Source organism: Lissotriton helveticus, chromosome 3_1 (genome assembly GCF_964261635.1).
Source record: "Lissotriton helveticus chromosome 3_1, aLisHel1.1, whole genome shotgun sequence".
Taxonomy (NCBI): Eukaryota; Metazoa; Chordata; class Amphibia; order Caudata; family Salamandridae; genus Lissotriton; species Lissotriton helveticus.
The window spans coordinates 922107917-922133655 of NC_136061.1; the positions used below are offsets into that span (position 1 = coordinate 922107917).

A 25739-nucleotide genomic window follows, 5' to 3' on the forward strand; every position below is an offset into this window, starting at 1 on the left:
GAACAAACCATGAAGCTGCGTGGTAAGGCCGCCCGGCTCTTGGTAAAAGACGAGTCATTGTTTTTTCCTTCTTTCTTTATTCTTGTTAAACAACCGACCACGGTAATGATTAGGCTCCCACAGCATGTTTCCTCCCCCCTCTCTGTGCTCCCCCTCCCCCAACCCGCACACTCATGCTCCGAGGCCTCCAGACCCCCCATCTCTCCTCCCAGCACGTTTTCAATTAGTTTCGGCCGCTCGTTCTTGCTCCTCCACTTCCTCTTTCACCCTCACTCTCCCTTGTTCTCTCTTGCTACTCTTACCTCTCTTTCCCGTCTACCTTCCCCTATACTGTCTCCCCGCCCACCCACTTCATTCTTCCTCTCTTTCCCTTCCACTATCTCCTCCCCGATTCCCCCTTAAGAACCCATAAAATGCCACAGCTTACTTTGCCTGGGTTACAGCAGTGCAACATATTTTTTTTTCCTTATGGTGTGATGTGTGCATGTGATATTGTTATTGTGGTAACTCGTGCATGTAGTTGTTACATGGCAGTGTGACATATTCGAAATGACATCTGTGGCAGTATTTTGTGTGTGTTATGCTATGTTCTGACGGACTTGTGCATGTAATGATGTACATCTTGGTCGCATGTGCATTTTAAAGTGTGCGTTTATTGGAATATGATAGAGTATGTGGCTCATGACTGTGACTTGTGTATTTGGTGAAGTACGTGGCAAAGTGTGGGCATGTGATGACACTCACTCACTCTAACACCTTCTATAATTACATGCTTGCCTCTCTTCACCCGTCATAATCTGAAAATCTATTCCAGCACTTCCTTTTTTAAGTCCCAGTTCTCAGCAAAAATTAAATGTATCAATGTTTAAAGATTTATTACAAAAAGTAGAAACAAAAAAATGTTTATTACACTTTTAATCTTCATTTTTACAAATATTATAATACGCTACACATTATCACAAAAAAAATAAGCTAGTGCCATTATAAATTAGTGAAATTATTATGTAATTATTAATTATTTATAAAAAATAAAACCCATTACAATTTGTCATATCAATACATGTACGTTAGGTAAATACTAATCATGTATATTTAATAATGCTATAGGTGTCACATTTGCAATTTCTAAAAAAAGTCCCATTTATAATAACAAAATTAATGCATTTGAAATTATAAAAACATAAACAAAAATTTAAAAATTATTACATTTACAAGACCAATAACTCACACTTTTCTAATGCGAGACCTATTGCATTTCCAATGCTTGTTCTGTGTGTAACTGTGTTTTTGAAGTGTTCGCCTGAGCAGAAACAACACGCACAATTCTGCTGCGACCATGTGAAAGACTGGCCACTTTACCCACAGGATTCCGTTTCTGGCTTTCAGTTTGGGTTTTGCCATCCACCCCATGATGTGTTTTTAATCTCTTACTTATGTTAGTTACGCTCTCGTGCCTGCGTTTTCTGCTGTCGTCACTTGTAGTCCCCCCTCTCTTAACTTCCTTTTTGTCTGTTACAATACTGTTTTTACATTTATCACACAAGACCTGCCTGGGTCGCAATTTGATAGCATTCATTATTGAAGTTGGTTCTTCCCTATACATTTTCCGCTTGGGACGCCGAATTTTCCGGGGAGGAGGTTGAGGTAAAGACTGGTTATACGTGTCCCTGATGAACAAAGGTGGGGGGTAAGGCGCTCCTTCATGGAAGAGCGGTGGGGGGTTGGACGTCCATACGCTTTGAATTGGACTTGGCTCCAAAGACTGAACAGGAGAAGGAGGTATTTCGGATGGCCCCTTTGCCTCACACTTTGCAACAGTCTCTTCTTGGCATGATTTCACCTGGGGCTGAATGGAGGGTGATGTATTCTTGTATTCCCTTTTAGGAAACACTGTCACTGGAATTCCATGCGGTCCAAACCTTCAAAGAATAAAAATAAACAATTAGAAGGACGCCATATCACACTTTTTAAAAACAGAGAATGCTTGAAAGAGAGAGAGTAGCGGTATTGAGGGCAGATACACAATCCTCTTTATTAACAGACTATAAACCAGACTTTACCCCCCAAAAATTGTAGGCAAGGACTGTAACTATCACATTAACATTGTTCTAGACCTATCTTGCTTTCTTCCAGCCCACCTGAGTGCCAGACTCCAGAATTCTCTGAACTTGGTTTTGCTGGTGCCCTGTGCATTGAACACCAATGCCTTAAAATAATCACAATTCAACATATTCAAAACATAACAGTCAGGCTAATATACAGCCACCAAAAGTTGTGTGCGAGTTGGTGCCTCGGTTCCCGGTATAATACATGTGCAGGATTCAACATTTTGGGGTGAGCCACTCGGGGCAGGCCCTTCGATTTGAGCCACGTTGCCAAGCGACCTGCCCGCCCCTGCCTCATGTCCACCCTGATAGTGGAACTGCATGATGGTTCACTCCCTATGTTGGACTGGGTTATGGGAGGGTGGGGGACTTTTTTATTATGCTGGTCTTACTCCTAACAGGTTGCCACTCTACCAGTTTTCTCATCTGGACCATGAAATAATTTAACCAGGGGTTGTCCCGGTCTGAAGGTGGAGCAAATTCATCAGTGCCTTTGAAGACATATCACTTAGTGATTGACAAGAAATTGTTGAAAGCGCCCTGAACTGAGTTGGGGAAATTCTGCTATGCGAGAGGGATATGTAGAAGTAGGGGGAGCAAACACCATGCACACAAGCTGCAACCCAGCTTAGTGGGGCAGTTTCCGCATGTCGGGGCTCAACCCAATGTGGTGCTCCTAATCAACCACCCCGTGACATCACGACTTGCCTCTCTGCCCCTCCACTACTCCAACTGCAGCAGAGGTCCCAATGTGTGTTTTGTTCTAACCGGACTGTTGGGAAGGGGTGGCGGGCAACATTGCATGGTTGTTAGGTCATGTGTTTACCACCCCTTTTTGCCCTGTTAGCCCCTATTTGTTCCCTCCACAGGGGTCTCCTGCAGTCTGTAGCTGTAGTCGCTTGGGTGTGGGCTCAGGCATTCAGATGAGGGGGAAGCAGAGGAAAGCTGGCATGATCTGGCGCTCGGAGGCTGTGGGGGGAATCCCAACTTGGCACCTGCTTAGGTATTGTTAAGTTTTGTTTCTGGGTTTTATGAGCTGCACACAGTGCTCACTGCTGCGATGTGCGCGAGGCGGAGGTTGGTTTTGGGAAGTGGCACAGTGCCTGGGATACAGACTAGTAGGGGATGCCTCTTATAGCTCAAGATCTTCCTCTATTTATAGGCTACGGGCAGGTGGCAGCACGAGGGGAGCGAGGCCCCGTATGAACTGCCACAGAGCCACCATTCTCCCTTGCGGCGGCGGGGTCACTGACTCCTGCGTGACTCCTCTAGCTCTCCAGCGGCTTCTCCCACTGCAGCTTGTCACCGCCTCCTCGACGCTGCTGTGTTACAGTGTCTCAACTTATCCCAAATTGTATTTATTTTATTACTATCCCTTAACCCTTTTGCTGTTAGGCATTTCCCCCCCTAGAATGCCAAGTACTTTTTTAGCTACCTGGGGTAATTCGTGCTGAGACATCCATACGCTTTTCCACATAAGGTATCCACGCCAAATTTATATCCCTTTTTCCAACATCCTGAGGATTCTAGAGGTACCCAGGCTTTGTGGATTCCCCAGCAGGGGACTGAAAAGATAGCCAAAATGTAGCTACATTTTGATTTTTTGGAGGAAAAAGGTGCTCTGTAAAAAAATTGCCAGGTTTTTAACCCCTAAAAATTGCATCAACAAAGGGTTTACCGTGCTAACATCACCAATTTCCCAGCTCTCAGGAACATGCAGAGCTGAATTTTAAAAAACTATTTTCCAAAGAGGTAGCGCCGTTTTCCTAATATTTGTGCTTTTAGAGTACTTAGAGTTTGTCGTGTAAACCTCTGTGAAACCCATGGGGGAAATCAAGGAAATCTACAGATTCCTGAAATGTAGGCAAGATTCTGAATTCAGCAAGTGGTCGTTTGTGTAGATCCCACTAGGTTTTCCCAAAGAAACTAAATGTTGATTTTTTTTTTATTATTGAAAATGAGTAGGAAAAAAGTCATTGTGTCACAACATTTTCAATTTATAACTTCTTGTCACCCCAGCCAATTTACAAATGCAATATACCATTACGTCTGCTAGACCCTTCTCGGTGCAGGGCTATATGGGGTTTGTAGGTTTTCTAAGAACCCGAGGTACCAAGAGGTAATAAGCCAGCAGCACCTTACAATGATTTTTCATTGTGTACTGGGTATACAACAATTCATATAGTCAAATTTCAAGAGTGAAAAATGGGTATCAAGCAAACCTATGTTTTTTTTTTTTTAAATGACACAACATATGGAGTTTAGGAGCAGTGGTTATTTGTACATCTCTGAATTTGTGGGTACCCATACTAGCATTTAAATAATGAGGGCATTTCTCAAAATGTCTCCGCTCTTACACACAGGCATACATTTGAAAGGAACAAATGAAGAGAACTACAATTGGTAATTTATTAACACATGTTTAACTATTCTATGCTCCCCCATGTCTCATGGTAAAAATTGAACCACATTTGTGGGGGTACACCTAGTGCTCGCGTTAAAGGACTAAAAACGCTACTTGGACACATTTCATTTTTCCACTGAAAACTGCCCCTTTTTTAGGTCGAGGTAATATCCGGTCTGCCGAAGGCAGAACCGGAAGTCCAAGATTTAATGTTGCTTAGTATGGACTATTAGTCCCGCCTCTGTTTTTGCCTCTCTCCCATTGGCTGGCTTCCTAAACGGAGGCCAGCCATTGGAGGAGAGAGCTGTCCCTCCGAATAGGCTCCGTCTTTTTCGGATTTGGGGGCATACATTTTGCTGTTCTTTCGCCAGTGACGTCACCCGTCACTCAGAACAACAAAACACACGCCCCCGAATGCGAAAATTACCATGCTTTCTCCGAGGCATTTCTGCTTTGCCTCGGAGAAAGACGGTGGTGGTTTCCAGAGCTGCTCTGCTCGTCCCCCCTCCCTCCGCCCGCACCTCTCCTTCGTCCCGCTCCCTCCCTCCCTCCGCAGCTCTTCTCCATCCCGCTCCCCCCCTCCCTCCCTCTGCCCGCAGCTCTCCTCCGTCCCGCTCCCCCCTCCCTCCGCCCGCAGCTCTCCTCCGTCCCGCTCACCCCCCTCCCTCCGCAGCTCTCCTCCGTCCCGCTCCCCCCCTCCCTCCGCAGCTCTCCTCCGTGCCGCTCCCCGTACCTCTTAAATAACAGTAAAAATACATTCCTCATAAGTAGGCGCATTGATGCTGATCCACTATCACGCCTTGGACAACATTCTAAGGATGCATTCTTTCTGACAACGGGCACGAAATGGGGTGTATGTTGTGTTTTTGCTAGACGACTACAGCAGGTGCCTTGACGTCGTGACGTTGATGGAATTGTCAGGGATGAAGAGTGATTTTAAGAGATTGTCATTTACGTGAAGACTGTCTACGTCCTTGTGGAGCGAGTTTTTTTCATCCTTTATGCTGCCCCGCTCGCTGTAACCTTCATTGGCAATGTTCCCTTTGCTGCCATGCTCTGTGATTACCGTAGATGTATTTGAGCTAAAATGGCAGCTCACGCACTCTGCTACCCCGCCTTGCCGACCTGCAGGTGGCACAAAATAGGTCTTGTCTATTTTTGGACGGCGGTTTTGGGGCAGCAGAGACGTATTTTCTCATTTCTATATTGGCTGTTTACTAACGCATACATTTAGATATAAACAATTCATAGTATTGCGATGGATTGGACTGAACTAAGTTGTGTAGGTTCTTTTTTTTTTTCTTCAATGTTGCGTGTCTTTGGTGGAGATGCACGCTGTATCTCAACATGTTTCATACGCCAGTTATTTTCGCTATAATGTACTGTGCGAGCATTAACCGTTGTGCTATTTTACTGTACTCCGATTTACTGCCACCCATTCTAGCTCACTGTTTAAGGTCTGTAATTGTTGGGTCTGCCGGCCCTGTTACTCAAATGTATCCCCCATCTGGGGCCTCTTTTCTGGAGTACCCCCCATTCCTCCTACCTTTCAAGCTATATACCTTTTGCAAAGGGTCAACCCGTGATTTCATTAGTGCATCTAAATACATGTTTGCTGCCCTGTTAGCATACGACTGGGTGCTATATGTACAGAGTGAACATAGAATAGTGCAGTGCTCTACATGTAAAAAGTAGGTCTATCGGCCATTGGAGCAGAGTTCGGTATTGAGAGTGAAAGTGTACAGTTTCTGCATTGTGGTGGCGTTTTCTATGACGCAGCAGCATTGGGGCGGTTTCCATAAATTTGGGAATGCTCGAAGTTCTGAGTGCATAGTTAAAAACCTGTCGCGGGTTTTTTCTTTTAAGCTTTTGCTTCACATCACAGGTTTTGGCTCTGCCAACGTTAGAGTGCAGCATTTGAGTAAGCAGAAGTTGTGCACTTCACCTGTTAACGATAGCCTGTATTGTACTTCTGGTATGTGAGCAAGCGTATGCTACAGCAGGACTGAAATGGTTATGGTTTAAATTCCCATAATCGAGGTCATGAGCAGTAAATGCAATTGCTATTTTAGTTGCAAAAAAAAAAACCAGTAGGTCTGGCATGTTCGATGGTGAAATGCACATCAAAGCCAATGCTTTAATGGTGGCTTGTTATTACAAAGCTTGGAAAGACACCCCTTCACTCTTCACAGATTACCATAGTTGGCAATTATGGTAATGCTTCTTTGACCGCTTGGGCAAACCTCTAGGGTAGATTTGCTCTAGTAATGTCCCGAGGCCCCCTTAGGGTGGATGTATTTTTTTCTTTGCCAATTTAAGTTTTGTACATATTTGTAGGTCTGAGTTGGTGATGGTGACAATGACGAGCAAATTCCGAGGTATGTCAAATTCCATAGGCCCCTCATAATTGTGAAAGCATTTGTTAAAGCTTATTACGCTGTCAAAGGCTGCAAACATATTTTCCTACATGTAATCTCACAAGTCACTGTACCAGACAAGGGAATTTGTTGGGCGCCCCTCTAACAAACCCTTTCTGGTGAAGCTGTGAAATGTGATGCCCGGTTTAGATCCTTTAAAAGGGGGTGATTTTTTTTTGTCAACTATTTTGTACACATTTGTAATTTTAGAACTGCAGGCCTGATAGCTGCCACCCTATGGACAGTACAGTAGTTATGAGCAGTTTACGGTTACAGGTCGGCGATAAAAGCAAAGTAATTGCATTATTTGGTAAAGTTATGTCATATGCTTGATGTGTATTATGCAAAGGTAGTAAGTGGCCCTGACGTACATATTGTTTAAAAAAAAGTGTTAAAACCAAATGGTATTTTAAGGGCCTATTGATACTGCATTTTATTGAAGATGTGCAGCGGGTATTATGTTACCCAGAAGGTGGTACACTAAGTACAGTATCACTGCAAGACATTTGCAAGACGTTTCTGCTGCTGGTTACTTTTTTTTTTGGTTTTCAAAATTTAAAGTAGTGAGTGCAGAGTGGTGAGTGCAGAGTGGTGAGTGCAGAGTGGTGAGTGCAGAGTGGTGAGTGCAGAGTGGTGAGTGCAGAGTGGTGAGTGCAGAGTGGTGAGTGCAGAGTGGTGAGTGCAGAGTGGTGAGTGCTTTTGAGTGCAGAGTGGTGTGTGCTTTTGAGTACAGAGTGGTGTGTGCTTTTGAGTGCAGAGTGGTGTGTGCTTTTGAGTGCAGAGTGGTGTGTGCTTTTGAGTGCAGAGTGGTGTGTGCTTTTGAGTGCAGAGTGGTGTGTGCTTTTGAGTGCAGAGTGGTGTGTGCTTTTGAGTGCAGAGTGGTGTGTGCTTTTGAGTGCAGAGTGGTGTGTGCTTTTGAGTGCAGAGTGGTGTGTGCTTTTGAGTGCAGAGTGGTGTGTGCTTTTGAGTGCAGAGTGCTGTTGAGTGCAGAGTGCTGTGTGCTGTTGAGTGCAGAGTGCTGTGTATTGGCAATGTAAATGCCAATGCCATTTATTTATGATTTAAAGAAAAAAAAAAGAAATGTCATGAGAAATGCCAATAGCTCTACCTTTAATGATGCCGAGACCATTGCATTGTAAATGCTTGTTTAAAGAAGTTATATAAAGTAGGTCTTGCACACATTGCTGCACTGTCCAGCCCGACGTAAAAAAGGAAGTTGTGTAAAAAGACACCAGCATTGGAGATTTCATATTCTAGGAGGACGGTAGAATGGGCAGACCTTTCAAGATTGCAACAAACCTCCCATTAACAATCCTCAACAAGGTAAGTGGATATGTCAGCCCTGCTCAGGTTCGGACTGGCATATTTGACAATCTACCAGTGCCCAAAGGACTTGTCTCACATATCCATGTATGTGCCATGTTTGCCTGTTTGTGGGCCTGTTTTTATGCTCTACCGGACTGGTTTATACTGTTGATTTCTTGGATATCTCTACGAATATTGCCTGTAGCAAGCATAAATGCGTGCAGTCTCTCATACCTTCTCAGAGCACCTATACAGCGTGTCTTTTCAAGTTTAAAACTGCCCTGATTTACAAAGATTGGCCTAATTTTTACATATCTGATTTGCTAATTGAGGACCACTTTGGTGACCTGAGTTTAGCCATGGTCCTGCCCAGTGAAAGCTTGTGCAGTTGGTGCTTTGCTGTCTCATGTGTCCGGGACTGTTTCTGATTTACCTATACTGAGGAGGTACTTTCTGGGAGATGATGCTCCTTTGCTGCTGACCACTTACTAATAAGACCTACCTCACTCTTTGTATGAGTATCGGAACAAAACAACACAAATTACCATAGTTTGGCAATGGTGCAAAGTTGTAACTATTCTAAACCAATTTAGAATAGTTGCAATTGTTCAGCATTGGCTAATCTGTGATGATTAGTATCCCCTTTGCTGCAGAGCACATGTGAGCAACTCGAGCACAAACAGGTCAGCTTTGCTGAAAGGTAATAAGAAGGAGAACCTTCAAGATATGTAAAACAAGTGATTGCTGCATTTCTCGATCTCATAGAAATTCCTGCTTAAAAAACCCACTGCGGATGCGAATGACCTCAACAACTTCCGCCCCATCACTAACCTACCCTTTCTTGCGAAGATCACAGAAAGATGTGTTGCGAAACAACTCTCTCGTCTTATCAAGGACAATGATCTTCTTGACAATTTTCAGTCCGGCTTCATCCAAAACTGCGCACAAAACCACTGGGTCTGGGCTCCCACGGGCATTGCTTGCCACACTTGAATAAAGAACAAAACGGTTGCAAATGCCACTACTTTTACAAAATAAACATCAATTGAATAGACATACGATTGAAACAATATGTTTGAGTGAAATAAATTCCGTTTGTTTTAATCTTTATGCATTTTTGTTTAAACACTTCTATTTCAAAATAATATTGCAATGAATTTATACAAATATTAAAAACCTGGAGTGCACGACAATTATCATATACAGTGAAAACAAACTTATTCAATATTTACAGTGTAATACAACTTGCTCACCATTCAGTCTTCACTCATACACCACTCAATCCACTACAAACAAGACAGACTCACAACGAAACATGAATAATTCAAAAAAAATACTGGATTCACTTTCCAGCAACAGAAAGCCAAATGTTTTTTTACAATCTGTACAATCTTTCCTAATTACTGATTCAATTATTCAGTTTTGGCTATTAACAGGGTCTACGCGTTTCGAACTACCATCCTTGCGTAGTTCTCTTCAGGACCAGTCTGTAATGAAAAAGCACAAAAAATCTATTGTGGGGGGGAAAAACAAAATACTAATCTGCCCTTTCCCGGAACTCAAGTATCCTCACCTACCTTGCGCTCGACAATACAAGCTGTGGGTGTAGTGATCCCAAGCTGGAAAAACATCAACAAATGCCAAAATCAGAAAAGGATACCACCAAATCTAGCATACTGGCAAGCAACCATACATACACCATCCTGGCTTGCTTGGGTTTAACGGTGCGCTCGCAGGCTGGCCTGGCTCGCCTGTCTGGGGGGGAAAAGGGGAGAGTCATCACTATCAGCCGACTCGGTAATGATCCTAGCTGTGGCTTAGAGAGGGATCATGCACGCACTGTTACCTGGTTTGGGCGAGGCAGGCGTGTAGTAGGCAGAAGCCGGTCACTTTCCTTTCTGCAGTTTGAATTTTGTTCTGCGGGGACAAAAATGCGAAGGGGTCATGTATCACCTCGGTCCGATGATGTGATCAATTTTAAGTGCGCTCGAAGGTCTGACGGGCATCGGATCCACTTACTTGGTGTTTCGTGGCTCAGTCGCGTTGAAAAGCAGCCGGCGTCCGGACGCTGCAATGGTTTGCAGGCGCTTCCTGGTTCCGCTGGAATTCTGGGAAATGTAGTTCCCGGTCGGCCCGCAGGGGAGCTGACCCAACTTTATTGACCGGGCTTGCACGAACACGGACACTGGATGGTGTATAGTTGGTTGATGTGGTATTTTAACCATTATGTTGTTTTGGACGGCCCGGGTAGGGCAATTCAATGAAAGAGCCTCATGGTATTGTTCGGACGTGAGCCTTTAATAGAGCCACTGTCAGGGCTGTGTCAAAAGGAGTTACAGCGCTGATGTTCAAGGGGCGGGTGACTGGTTTTTTTTTCCGCGGCTGGCATTTAGGGTGGCACAGGCCCAATCTTACTCGTCAGTCAGTCAAGGTTAGGTGAATTGAAGGTTGGCCTGACTTATGGTTTGCGCCAATTCGTGTGGATACGGCAGATGTTGGTGTACGCGCCTGGCACGTAGGGTGGCAACGGACCAGTCATGGTCGTCATTTAGTCCAGATTGGGGAAATTGGAAGTTGACCTAGCTTACAATTTGAATATTTCCGACAGTTCGTTCAATCCAGCGAATGCAGTGTTGAACTTCAAAATGAGCATGGCCTCTCTTTTTACTAGCTTGGCATCCAGATCCCCTCCTCTGATGTCGTTTTTCCACTTTGGATGGTGTATGTATGGTTGCTTGCCAGTATGCTAGATTTGGTGGTATCCTTTTCTGATTTTGGCATTTGTTGATGTTTTTCCAGCTTGGGATCACTACACCCACAGCTTGTATTGTCGAGCGCAAGGTAGGTGAGGATACTTGAGTTCCGGGAAAGGGCAGATTAGTATTTTGTTTTTCCCCCCCACAATAGATTTTTTGTGCTTTTTCATTACAGACTGGTCCTGAAGAGAACTACGCAAGGATGGTAGTTCGAAACGCGTAGACCCTGTTAATAGCCAAAACTGAATAATTGAATCAGTAATTAGGAAAGATTGTACAGATTGTAAAAAAACATTTGGCTTTCTGTTGCTAGAAAGTGAATCCAGTATTTTTTTTGAATTATTCATGTTTCGTTGTGAGTCTGTCTTGTTTGTAGTGGATTGAGTGGTGTATGAGTGAAGACTGAATGGTGAGCAAGTTGTATTACACTGTAAATATTGAATAAGTTTGTTTTCACTGTATATGATAATTGTCGTGCACTCCAGGTTTTTAATATTTGTATAAATTCATTGCAATATTATTTTGAAATAGAAGTGTTTAAACAAAAATGCATAAAGATTAAAACAAACGGAATTTATTTCACTCAAACATATTGTTTCAATCGTATGTCTATTCAATTGATGTTTATTTTGTAAAAGTAGTGGCATTTGCAACCGTTTTGTTCTTCATCCAAAACTGCAGCACTGAAACTGCCCTGTTGCAAGTGATCGATGACGCGCTGCGAATACTAGACTTGGGGGGGGGGGGGGGGGGGTCTTGTCTTCTAATTCTCCTTGACCTTTCGGCAGCCTTTGACACTGTCAACCACAACACCCTCCTCAACACCCTTCAACAGAGAATGGGCATGGAGGGCAATGTGCTTAAATGGTTTGCTTCTTTCCTTTCTGATAGATCCCAAATGATCAAAATAGCGGACAGTCTTTCACCTCCTTTGGCGGTGGGTCAAGGTGTTCCCCAAGGCTCTATTCTTGCACCCACATTGTTCAATCTCTATTTGGTCCTCTGGGAAATCTCCTAAGTAAATCTTCGGTCAACTATCACCTCTACGCTGACAACACTCAAATCTACCTCAAGGTTGCCTCCACTCACGATCTCTGTATCCTAAGCTCTACCCTCGACTCCATTCATAACTGGATGTCAACACATCAACTGATTCTGAACCCCTCCAAAACTGAGTTCCTCCTCCTCTCCTCCTCACTTTCTCCTCCCCCGGTGCAATCATGGATGGACCAGATGAATCTGCTGAACAATAAACCCATCATTGTCGACAGCGCAAAATCCCTTGGTGTCATACTCGACACAAAACTCAATCTACTCTCCCGCATTAATTCAATTGCAAAGTCTGCCCGATACCAACTGCGCCTTCTTTGGGGGATTCGTCGCTTCTTCCCGGTGCATGACCTTAAAACCCTGGTCCAATCGCTGGTCCTCTCCAGACTAGACTACTGCAATTCTCTTCTGACTGGCCTCCCCAAATCCCACCTATCCCCCCTTAAGTCTGTTCTACATTCAGCAGCTCGTTTCATTTACGGGGCCAAAAGAAGCGACCACATCACTCCCATGTTATCCTCCCTCCGCTGGCTTCCCATCGAGGCTAGAGCTATCTACAAGACTGCCTGCATCACCCACAAAGCCTTGCACTCCTCCTCTCCGCGCTACCTGGCGAATAAACTGAAACTCTCTGGAGGCTCTAGACCATCACGAAATGCGGAAAATCTACTGCTTGAACCTCCCACTTTCAAGAAGGAGAGATCGATGGCCCAATCCTTTTCAGGCAGCGCAGTGAGAATCTGGAACTCACTTCCGCCTCAGCTCCGGACCACCACCTCCTCCAAGGCCTTCAAAACTGACCTCAAAGTTCTCCTTCTTCAAAGACATTTCCAAATGTAATCCTTGCCCTCGCCATTATCTGAAGGAAGCCCTTCAATTTACTGAAAAATCTACTTTACATGACTATGGAAGTGTCTTCCCAGTGTGTTCTTGTGGTTTGAGAGTCTGCCTTTTATTGCAGTATTACCCTTCTACCTGTGTCTGGGACTCGTGTGTAACTTGCACCCGTCACTTTTTCTTGCAACACACTGTTTTCTACCTCTCACATCTGTTTGTTCGATACCTGCACAAGTGCCACCAGTGCCTACGTAACGTTTGTTCTTGTGCTTGAGTGTCCTCCATATATTGCAGTATTATACCTCTATGTTTATTTTTTTACGCTTATGTAACCTGCACACGTCACTTTTTCCTCCTGCAATGCACCGTTTGCTACCTCGTGTATTCTGTTGGCTCACGATTGTCATTTTTGCATCATTTAATGTAACGTTTGCTTTTGTGTTTTGTTCACTTGTAATGTTCTCATGTATCAGTTCTGTTCCTATTGTGAAGCGCTCTGACACTTTCGGGTAAAGTCCGCGCTATATAAAAATGCATAAATAAAATAAAATAAAATAAAAACACAGCATAGCGGTTTTAGAGATAAAAGACCAACTGTATCCAGTACCCTTTCTTTAGCAGAACTCATAGCTCTTTAGGGGCAGTCCTTTAGGACCTGCACAGGGACTGTTTGTTTAGCTTATATATATCTAGTAGAAATTCCAACTTTGAACATCTCATTTTCAAAGCTGCTTCTTTTTTTTTATTGCTTTATGATTTTCTTCTTTGGGCGGACTTTCCAGACCGCCCTGATTATCCTAATCAGTTAGAAGCTAGTCTCACTGTTAGTTTAACGGAAACAGTTAACACTTTCTCATCAGGCTGGTCATATCCTGAACCATACTTACTCCTCAGACTCCAGTGCTTCTATTCTAGAAGTCAACTCTGTGCCTTAGACCGTCCTCTCATTCATTTATTCCATAATAGACTGACCTAGAAACAGACTGAGTCATCCTAAGCCTGTTTACACCTAATGTATAAGTTGAACTAGAGTCATTACTGATAACTTGAGCACTTTTCTGTCCTCAGTACCGGACATTCCCTCTTATGTTCCTCTGGCCACACACTTTGTGCTTAGTTTGATAAGTTGCACCTTAGATCAAAATGCTCCCTAAACACAGAATCAGGTCACTTAAGCTAAGCATGTGAGGGATATTGTTGAACAGCGAGCTATCAAAGCTTAACCTGACATAAAAAAAGACTGAATGAGCCTGTTATAAAACATTTCTTCAGAGTAATGGAAGTACTTGTAAGTCCTCTGTCAGTGCATTCAATAAGGATGCTTTTCTGTTTGTGCAGACTATATTTCTGATCACATTTTGGAAGCATCCAATCAGACTTTAGAATTGTTGAACCTTGTATCTGCCTTCTCTAGTCCTCATTATGCTACTTTGTGTGTACCTGTTTCTCTTCAGTTCAATGAATAACTATCAACATGTTTTACTCCATCTCGAAACCGAACCGAAGGCCGTCCAAACAGAATGACCTGTTTTACCACATTTTATATAAAATGTGTTAAAACGGGTCATTCTGTTTGGACGGCCTTCGGTTCAGTTTTTTCTGGCCGTTCTCCAACATTGATTAATCAAGCCCATGATCTGAGGGTTATTTTTGATAGAAAATCAGTGGGGGAAGGGATCACTTGTCCTGAGTAACCAGGGTTTTAGTTCTCTTATTCGGTTTCGATTCCGATTTAAAAAAAAAAAAACAACAAAAAACTCATTCACGTACCAAGGCTCGATAGGCGGTATATCTTGGTTCTCCGCCTTGTTGTTAGCAACGTGACAGCATCATCATCATCAGGTTTAAATTGTATGCTCCCACCACCAGGAGGTAAATTACTGGTTAGTACAGTAGTGAATCAGTTATCAAAAAGGGTGTGAGTTTAAAAAGGCTTCTTAACCATTTCGGTGAGTTTATTCGGTGTTTGGAAAAGAAAAGCCTGGTTAAAAGAATTGGCGTGCGTAGGAAGCTGAGTTATGGGGCTTCCGCACTGAATTATGTCCATAAAAAGGTCGACATGTTTCAGCCACTAGTTGCCCAAGGGGTCAAGTTGGCTTTCTTCAGGACCTAATGCCTCTATTAGAAAAATAGAGAGAAAACGGAAAGAATATAGACCTTGAATTTCAGGTCTGATTCATAGAATGATTATTCTAGAAAAGAGAAAGGCCTTTAAGTACCTGTGGAAATTGGGAAAAAACAGACAAAACAAACACATATAAGTTGCATGAGTACGCAATCATTTAGATGCTGGTGTGCTAAAGTACACGGAATAAGAAACATTAAAATGGCAAGTCTTTTTTATGGCAAGTCTTTTTTACAAGGCAAAGTATCTCTTGTTCCCTTTGTGGCAAAAAACTCTCTCATTAGTAAGACTGATGGTGTCCTTAAAGTGTCCGGTCATGCTTTGAAAAAACATGCTTTGAGAAAACAAAACAAAGATGCTTTGAAAAAACAAAAATAGAATATGGTAAAGCCGCATGTAGTTGGGCCCCTTGGTTCATAACGTTCATGTGCCCAGATTGAATACACGAGCGAGGCGCTCGTAGCGGTGTATGCTAAGTAGCGTTTAAAGGACAGTGCCTATTATTTTCTCTGTTTGTGTGTAACGGTGCGTTACCTGTATATGCCAAATTATACAACATGTCCCCCATGTTGGAAGCGAGATCTTTTTTTTAAAAACCTCATCAAAGCTCGTGAGTTAAATGTGCACCTTGTAGACAGGTCATAAAAGCATACGGCGCTGATAGTGTAAAGGCTAAAGATGCACATCAACCTCTAGTTGCATGCCTCGTAAATGCGATTGCTAACCTCATTTAGTAGTCACATGTGCGCCTTGCCGGCAGATCATAAAAACATAGAGACACACGGCCACGTTTGCATTTCTTGTGTAAGTGATGTGCGTCTTGTCGGCAGATCATAAAAAACACAGCCATATTTGCATTTCTTGTGTATGGGACTGCTAACCCCATAAGGGCCCGTGAGTTAAATAGTCACTTGTGTGTCCTGTCGGCAGATCATTGAGATACACGGCGCTAGTACTGTTAGTGCGTGGTGAAGGTAAAAGGTTTTCAAAAACACTCGGTCTGCATTCCTGTCCTATAAACACATGTGCAAGTGTGAGGTGTGCATTCGTATCCGGGGACCCGCCTCGTTGGTTTTATAAACAAATTAGTTCTCTCATACCTATCAGGAGAACAGTTGTCGCCTCATCGGGCTTCCTGAGGGACGACCTGCGGTTAAAAGGGAGACATATACATTACACTCAATTCCCAGTAACATGTTACCGTTTATTTGCATGGAGAGAGTCCGTCTTGGCATTCATGCTACCTCCTTCGCAGATGCTTGTGCTGTCTCTGCCTCTCAGACCCCGGAAACAGAGGCTGCTTTGTTTCCTGTCTTTAAAAAGGGTCCAGTGTTTGCTAGACACAGAGGACAGACTCTGTGGAAAATCGCTATTTTGCTAGGCCTTGGCTACATTGTAAAGAAATTGAAATTCGAGGCAAATATTATAAAGGTGCTTCAAAGGACAATTTTGGCAATGGTGAACTGTTCATGCTGATCCTTAATTCCTTTTTGCGACAATGTAGGGTGAAGTGACAACTCTTTAGATTTGGGATATGTCTGAGGACATCCTACGTTCAGATTTAGTACTCAAGATGGATATTTTTGGGGGGTACATGGGTACCTCAGTTTAAAATTCCGGATATTGTGGTTGAAAAAAGGTCACTGTTCATGTATTTAAAGGAGATTTTGGCTTCCCTGAGTGTTACATTTCCATTTGGGCTGTCAATCAGTTCAGTTACTCAGGCTGAGCCACGGAATATTGTCATTCAGCCCGGTTTCGTTTGTTTTGAGACGATGGACCCATCTCTGTTCCTTCTCAAAAAGGATTTTCTCGGCGTTGTGATTCTTGGTGATCAGGATTTCAACAGGAATGCAGACAGAGTGTTTCTGAAAACCTTTTACCTTCACCACGCACTAACAGTACTAACGCCGTGTATCTCAATGATCTGCCGACAGGACACACACGTGACTATTTAACTCACAGCCCCTTATGGGGTTAGCAGTCGCATACACAAGAAATGCAAACATGGCCGTGTTTTTTATGATCTGCCGAAAAGGCGCACATCGCTTACACAAGAAATGCAAACGTGGCCGTGTGTCTCTACTATGTTTTTATGATCTGCCAGCAAGGCCCACACGTGACTACCAAATGAGGTTAGGAATCGCATACACGAGGCATGCAACTAGCGGTTGAGGTGTATCTTTAGCCTTTACACTATCAGCGCCGTATGCTATTATGACCTGTCTACAAGGTGCACATTTAACTCACGAGCTTTGATGAGGTTTTTAAAAAAAAGATCCCACTTCCAACATGGGGGACATGTTGTATAATTTGGCATATACAGGTAACGCACCGTTACACACGAACAGAGAAAATAACAGGCACTGTCCTTTAAACGCTACTTAGCATACACCGCTACGAGCGCCTCGCTCGTGTATTCAATCTGGGCACATGAACGTTATGAACCAAGGGGCCCAACTACATGCGGCTTTACCACATTCTGTTTTTGTTTTTTCAAAGCATGTTTTTTCCAAGCATGACCGGACACTTTAAGGACACCATCAGTCTTACTAATGAGAGAGAGTTTTGCCACAATGGGAATGAGAGATACTTTGCCTTGTAAAAAAGACTTGCCATTTTAATGTTTCTTATTCCGTGTACTTTAGCACACCAGCATCCAAATGATTGAGTCCTCACGCACCTTATATGTGTTTGTTTTGTCTGTTTTTTCCCAATTTTCATAGGTACTTAAAGGCCTTTCTCTTTTCTCATTCTATGAATCAGACCTGAAATTCAAGGTATATATTCTTTCCCTTTTCTTATTCTCTCTACTTTTCTAATAGAGACATTAGTTCCTGAAGAAAGACAACTTGACCCCTTGGGCAACTAGTGGCTGAAACATGTCCACCTTTATATGTACATAATTCAGTGCGGAAGTCCCATAACTCAGCTTCCTACGCACGCCAATTCTTTTTACCAGGCTTTTCTTTTCCAAACACCGAATAAACTCACCAAAATGGTTAAGAAGCCTCTTTAAACTTGCACCCTTTTTGATAACTGATTCACTACTGTACTAACCAGTGGTTTACCTCCTGGTGGAGGAAGCATACAATTAAACCCGATGATCTTATCTTAAGCAGAATTTATAAAGCGCACTGACACCATAAGTTTCCTGGCGCTAGCAAAGTACAGAGATTGCAGCGAGGTAGGCTAGCCAGAGGTGGAAAAGAGCCAAGTTTTTAATATATTTCTAAAGTTGAGTAAGGATGATGCTGTCACGTTGCTAACAACAAGGCGGAGAACCAAGATATACCGCCTATCGAGCCTTGGTACGTGAATGAGGGTTTTTTAATCGGTATTGAAACCGAATAAGAGAACTAAAACCCTGGTTACTCAGGACAAGTGATCCCTTCCCCCACTGATTTTCTGTTTACTACAACCAAGAAAACTGAAAGGATCACGTACATTTCCCCCCCCCCCCCCCTGATAAGCAAAAGGTTATTTTTGATAATCAATTTTTCTTTCGACCTATGATTGCAAAACTCTTGATCTCTTTGTACTTAACTGGATGTATTCTAAGAGAGCTTATTTTACTGCCAATGGTGCAATGACAAGCTCTTACTCGAGCCTCACTTTCCTCCTGTTTCCATTATAGCAATGCAGTATATTTGAGTCTTCTCAAACTCTCTTTCAGCGTCTGCAAAGCTCAGAAAATCTAACAACTTGTCTGGTTCTGGCTTTATTTCAGCGTGAACACGTTTACACACTTTTTTTTAAGTGTTACACTGGTTACCAGTACAAAAGAGAATTCTGTTTAAATTATTGCGAAAGTTGTTGTAAATCTGTATTAAATTCAGGAACACATTTTCTTCACTTTCGATTCTTTCATTATGTTCTTTTTGTGCCAAATGAGATAATACTTGTAAAGCCTCCTAAAAGATCCCTTTACTAAACGTGCGAGGCATAGTGGACTGTCCTCCTCTTCAGCTAAGCTTGGAATGCCCTTCCATAGTCATAATGAAACATCTTGAATCCTAATACTTTTTGTAATGTGTTAAAAATAAGGATTTTTAAAGAGTAGATTTTACTATCTCATCTGTTGTCCACAGTCAAAGAGCTACATGCATCAGTGAGGTGCTAGTCTGCACTGTATAAATTAATTTCCGCTCTCAGCTTAAAGACTTATTAGAAGTTAAATCAGTCTTATTTTCGCCTTCTCTTAATCGCCAACTCACACACCCTCTGTTGAAAATTGTACATGGCTCATTTCTGTTATAAACAGCTTGCACAATGGTTGAAAGCTTTTTAGGCTTGCAAATATTTTTCTCAACAACTGTTTTAAAAGCCAGAAATGTGCACATCCCTTTCCGTTGCTGCAGGTAAATTGTCATTAATTTCCATGTTTAAGTTACCAATATATTCTTACTTGCCTGTCACGCCAAATGAGGTAATGTTTGTTAGAAATATTTGTAGCATTTCCCTGATTTATTTAAGGGCATATTTAGAGGGATTGTGTCCTTTCTGACTTGTGCCTTTAATGGTCTCCATGGCTAAGTCTAAATTTCGGATGGCCAATATCCGCCTTGTTCTTTTTATGCTCGTTGGGAAGATTCTCTACTTTTGTGCCTGCAAAACGTTCTGACCAAAAGTGGATCATCAGCAATTTAGAATCACCCAGGATGAAAACTGATTCTTTAAAATTGGTTTTTCTTCCATGGGGTATTAAAAAGGACTATGGCTGAGAGAACCGAGCTTGCGGAACAGCAGAAAAAATGTATTGTTCATGTGATTCCTCTTGATCAAACTGAGCTGTCTCAATAATCATGCTGAAATTACCTGTTTAGTCATTTGATTTCTAAGACTATTGATTAATGTCCAAGTGTCATAATTTATTCAACCCCAATACATTTTTAGGTCAAGCCTAGAGCCAGCGGGCATGTGCTGCTTTGTAAGACTTACTGTTCTGGAGTATGTAATAGAAGCCCTGCCCATTCTCTGCGCATGTTTATCATTGACTTGTGTCCTTGACCTTCGTAAATTATGGCTTCTGATTCGTTAATAGGCATGTTAGTTCCTCCTTAGTACCGCCTTGACTTCATTTGTAACCTTCCATGGTGACTGGCGCCTTTACTTTGGTTGTTACACGGTACCTGTTATTTAGTCTTGTAAGCACTATTTTCTTTGAGTTTCTCCTACTTCAGGCAGGACGACGTGCTTTGCTTACATTAAGCGCGCCATGCGTGCTTTCACTTTCCAAACAGCCTGGACAATGGCAGAAGCTTGTTTGCAATGCCAGAGGTCTCGCATTTGAATGCGAGACTTATGGCATTGCAAATATATTTTTTGAATCGGAGAAAGGCCTCTGACGACAAAGATGATGGTGACTTCATAGAGGTGCCCAAGAAGGAAGGGTACAAACCCCTCATTCAAGACCACCTTTGGAAGGAGTGTGGTGAGTCCGCCCCGCAGCTTCCTTCATGCATATTGCTGCTGCAGTAAACTAAATAAACCACCATTATGAAGCAATAAAGTGACCAGACCGTGCGGCTAATCACTCCGCCGGCAGAGAGTAAGTCATTACATACATAGAGGGGCTCGGATGGGGCGCTAGATAAACAAATCCTTTGTAGGGGGCGAAGCACCTGGGACAGGGAGCTTATTTCTTCCATTCATTGTATTCTTAAATATGTAAGAGGGAAAGGTGCTGTGTGTAATTTAAAAAGGAATATTTTTGATCTCTCCATCGAAAAAGTCGCAGTATAAACCTATGTCGTACCAATAAATGTTTTTTGACAAAACAGAACGAGATTACCTTGGTTTACAGTGTTTGTGTGATTTACACTTGTCTGGTGCAGCTTTGTGAAAATACTTTTTCTGTGCGCACACATTTAATGCTGGTAGTGGGAATAAAAGGCAGTAGTTCTTCTATTGCCTTTCAAAGTACTTTTATCATTGAAGTACCCTAATACTACTAAACTGGCCTCCAAAATGTGTTTTCCTCTGTGTGGTTGACCCCTCACTTTGTGCTTTGTCTCGAAACCTGTTCTGTTAAAAATCATTGGTTTCCGACAGCCTTGTCTATCACATGGTCATTCTTTTTCAGATCTGCTTTAAAAGGCAACTATTGCTGTCTTGACAGATGAGTTATCATAAAAGTGAGAATTGGTATACTATTGATTGGGCGGTTTGGGCATTCTTGCTGCCAGATGAATGGTTCCGTTTTACAACCTGACCCTTCTTGAGCCTCCAGTGTGCAGTGCCAGAACATGAAATTGTTTGAAGCTGCATTGCGAGGTCAATAGGAAGCCTTTCACAACTGCTGAGAAGATCCATTTCCTCCCAGGGCGCAGGTAAGCACTTCTCTGCATCTTGACCTTCATGGCATCTTGTATCCGAGTGATGCCATTCAGCATCATGTGACGCCTACTCCAATTCATCTAGCTTCTCACAGAGATGAATGGGGTGACCCTTCCTGGATTCCTGTCATGATAACCAGAGATACTGTTGGTGGTTCCCAAACTTTTTAGAACCATGACACACTTTTTAGAATGACAAACTTTCGTGACCTACCTACCTTAATGGACGTGAAGAGGGGTGATTTTTTTAGTGTAGCTAACGCTTCATGTGGTAGCTCACATTTTCCATTGAAATGGTCACTAAGTTTGCGCAGACATGCAGTTTACTGATAGAACTATATAGGAATGATAACGTTTAGAGATCGGATTTCTGTGAGTATTTATAATTTGCGCTTCACCATGTTAGTGTCTTGATTTTGTTTTGATCCTATTAACCCTTTGGATGCGTCGGAAGGCTCACGGCCGTCCAGCGCTATGTGTGGCGTGTGCGTCGGACGGCCGGGAGCCGTCCACATTGCACACACGTGAAATTTTCCCGCACTGCGGGAAAATTTCGCGTGCATCCAAAGGGTTAAAATCGCTGTTTCCATCACACTTCAGAATTACAAAAATGTGCTTCAGTTTCCCTTTCCTAACTGCTAAATTATACAGTCCATTTACAGGTATTTACATTTTGTTGCAAAAAATGACATCCCAGAGACGTTCTTTTCACATTCCCTATAATCCAGCAAGCTTGTCACATAGTTCACTTTAAAAACTTCTCTCACTTGGCAGCCAGAGAAATGAAAGTAAATACCATTCCTGCAGCAATTTGTCAGAAGACATAGCCACCAAAAATCAGCTCACGGCCCATACAGTTTTGGAAACCCTACTGCATAGACTGTGGTGGGTCCTGTTAAATATTGCAGCTGAGTATGCTGAAAGCCTAGGACAGGACATGAATATGTGTAAGAGTTCTACTTCATCTGTCCCACATCTGAGGCACAAGTCAGATGATTCTGGAAACATTCTATGAAGCTTATTTGGGGTCAAGTAGCTGTGGAGTAGTATACTAAATTGTAGTAATTTAAACCTCATGTGCTAGGATAAGCCAATATTTTTCTTTAGTCACTTTACTCAACATGCAGGTAATGACATTTGAGGAGCCTGCAGTGGTAAGGGTGTCAAAGACCTACGTGCATGCTTTATCTATAGGATTGATAACAAGGGGAGTTGGGCCCGGTGGGCCAGGTTCCGACTGGGCCGTATATAACTGTGAAGCAGGAGAGAAGGCCAGAACCTGTATTTTTTGTGCGTCTTCAAATTAGCGCTAGACCAAACTTTTTTAGTTCATTTCATCTGGTACTTTATTTATACCTTTTCTTCAATTTCTTAAAAAAAATTTTTGTTGCATATTCAAAACAGGAAGAGACAATAAAGTCTATATACAGAAAAAGCTTATGTACATGTGATTTACAAAACATTGAACAACAACATTGTGTTTTTAAATACACAATATAGACAAACATAAATGTGAAGAATAATTAATGGAAAAAAATCATAAACAAATCGTCCTACTGTCTTAGAAGTCTTGTGTTATCTTTAACTTCTAAATCGAGATCCTGTTTCATATATAGATATTATTTCATAAATATTCTACAAATGTTATACATTTCAACATTTCAATTAAGGAAAAGTGGGAAAACACAGGGAAAACATTGGTGTCATATACGTGGGACTAATCCTCTATATATAGACCAAAAATAAATTCATAATTCCTCCATGTTCGTATCGCGAATCATGATAAAGCCAACATGTTTCGAGTCTTTGATATTAAATATACTGACTCTCATCAGGGCTCTTGGTTTTTTTGGCAGCACTGTGGGTTTCTGAAATTGGGATGAATAGAGGAAAAAATGTTTTTAAAAAAACAAATAATTGTGGCTCCCTTTTTAAACTGTTTGTTTTGTCTTTAACTCTGCACACTGCTAAGTATACCTGGACAATAGTGTGTATTTTGTCCGTTCCGTTTTCTTTATCTGTATGAAAGAAGGAACCATAAATTAGGATTATTTCTTGCTGCCATTAACATATAATGAGAGTTTAATATGAGGCTGCACCATACAGCTTTTGAATAAAGCCTACCTTTTCTTCCAGCCAAGGTTATTTAATTAAGGACTTCTTTGCCTATTTATCGTTTCTTGTGCCGACTCTGTGTAAGGGATGACAGGCCTTTAGTCAAATGAAACTTTGAAGTCTGTGCGCAGTGAATCTTTCTTGTTAACTTAAGCTCACTCGAACTTTTTTGCGCTGGAAACAAACATAACGCTTAGATTAATAAAGCGTTTATCATGTTGTAAAGCTATTACTAATCGTGTTAACATTGTTGTTTAAAGTGCAGGCATACCTTTGATAGTTTCATGTGTAGGCTTTCGTCTTCGTGGTGTGCTCTTCAATTATCAAGCGCTTCTTTCTGAAATACAGAGTTTTGTTTTCTATTCAGACATTGCTTGCAAGTTAGATTGTGTTTGTCTGAAAAGTGAGGCTCTTGTAGGGGCGCATTACCTTGTTGTGATTCTATTCTCTCTCATCTGATTCTTATAAGTGAGATGGAGGCATTTCCCTTTGGAATCATCTCAAGCAATGGCTTCTGACTTGGAATCATGGGTGTTGTGGTTCTGGATTGCATTAACATGTGTTTGGGCTAGCAGTCTTTGGTGCAGCTTGGCAGTGCATTCTGGGCATTGTAGGGTTCTATATTTTTGCAAATTCTGTCATGCTCTTTAAACCAACTGTCACGCTGTTAAATTTCAGAATTAAGTATGCTTCTTTGCGTAGTAACAGGTTCTCAATATATGTCATAGGTTTTGATGGTTTAAACCTTGCCAATACTGTCCATTTAAATTGAGTTTCATTGTGACATTTGTCAACAAAGTTTTCAACCATAGGTGCGGTCATTACTTTTTTCTTAATTCTAGACCGATGTTGAGTGATTCTTGTGTCGACCTGTTGGGTGGTTTTCCCTATATAGATTCTTTGACACGGGCAGATTCTAGCGTAAACCGCATTTGTTCTTACAGTTGGTAAACTCAGTGTGTCTCCATCTTATGCTATCGTGGACAAACTCTATGGTGTTTCCATAGGCTATGCAGTTACCACATTTTCGATGTCCTTCAATAGGCTTTAAATTCCATTGAGCCACTAAATCACTTTTGGGTTTGGATAGGGTGGTGTTGGCTCTAATTATTTGTTGACCAATACTTGGATTTTTTCTCCATGCACAGAGTGGTTTAGGAATTGGGCATTCTAAGTTTTCTAATAGATGCCAATACCTCAAGATGGTTTGTCTGAACCTGTTGGTGTCTGGGCCATAGGTTGATACACACACTAGTCTTTCCAAAGTCTTTTGTCTCTTTTGTTTGGAGAAGACATTCTCTAGGCGTGAATCGGGCTCTTTTGGTTGAGTATTTAAGCAGTTTCTTTGCATAGCCTCTTTTTTGCATTTCTTTACAGAAGAGCGCAGTATGCTCATCAAATTCTGACATCATGGAACAATTTCTCCTAATTCTGAGTAGTTGGCCGTAAGGGAGGTTCTCCTTTAAACTCTTCGGATGTGCACTTTTATAATGTAGGATTGTGTTCTTATCGGTCTCCTTTTTGTACAGGGTCGTCTTTAATTCATTTTGTACAGGTATCACCTTTACGTCCAGAAAAGTCAAGTTGCTTGTGCTGAATTGTACAGAAAATTTTATATCTGCATGTCTTGAATTTAACCATTCATGGAAGGATGTCAGTTCTGTCTGGCTGCCTTGCCACAGGCACCAGAAGTCATCAATGTACCTTAGCTATAGCATTATGTTCTTTTTAAAGGGGTTATTATTTTTAATGAACTTCGCGGTATTTTTTACCTGTTCGAGTTTTCAAAATGCATGTCCGCGAGGTATTTCACCCGAGCACGCAAACAGCATTCGCAAACAGGAAAAAAGTACCACGAATGGGCGGAACAAGCAATTCTGCGTGTTCACGTAGATTTTGTGTGCTCGCAGAGATTTTTTACCATTTTCCAGAGCTTTGCTTAGCGCGAGTACGTAAATTCCGCCTACCCCTAGTAATTATATGTTTTGTTGAGAATTTGAGTCGGAAACATTAAAAGAATCCTATGACAGTTAAACTGAAAATTTTGCTATTCTGATGATATGTATTAATTTGCGCAATGATTTATCGTCTAACCCCTTCTATGCTGATGACGGCCCCCGTCCGTCATGCAGCACGGTGGCCGTGTGCTGATGATGGCTGGGGGCCGTCATGATCCCGCCCACTCTTAAAAACGGCCGCACAGGCGCAGAATCGCGGCCGCGCCCAAGGGGTTAAGCATGAATAATACCTACAGTTGAAAACTATATGCAGTGCTTTCTATTATGCT

At 42.2% G+C, this 25739-nt stretch overlaps 2 protein-coding genes across 3 annotated transcripts in view; one reads left to right on the top strand and one right to left on the bottom strand.

The window, feature by feature from the left end:
- The window catches only part of NIPAL3 (NIPA like domain containing 3), a 214139-nt gene that overhangs the window by 14866 nt on the left and 173534 nt on the right, over window positions 1-25739 (top strand). The gene's annotated exons all lie outside the window — the stretch shown is intronic.
- LOC144824179 (PWWP domain-containing protein 2A-like) lies at window positions 1193-25247 on the bottom strand. The gene is given in 2 exon segments (XM_078683335.1): window positions 1193-1919; window positions 25225-25247. Coding segments are annotated over 2 exon segments (750 nt in total).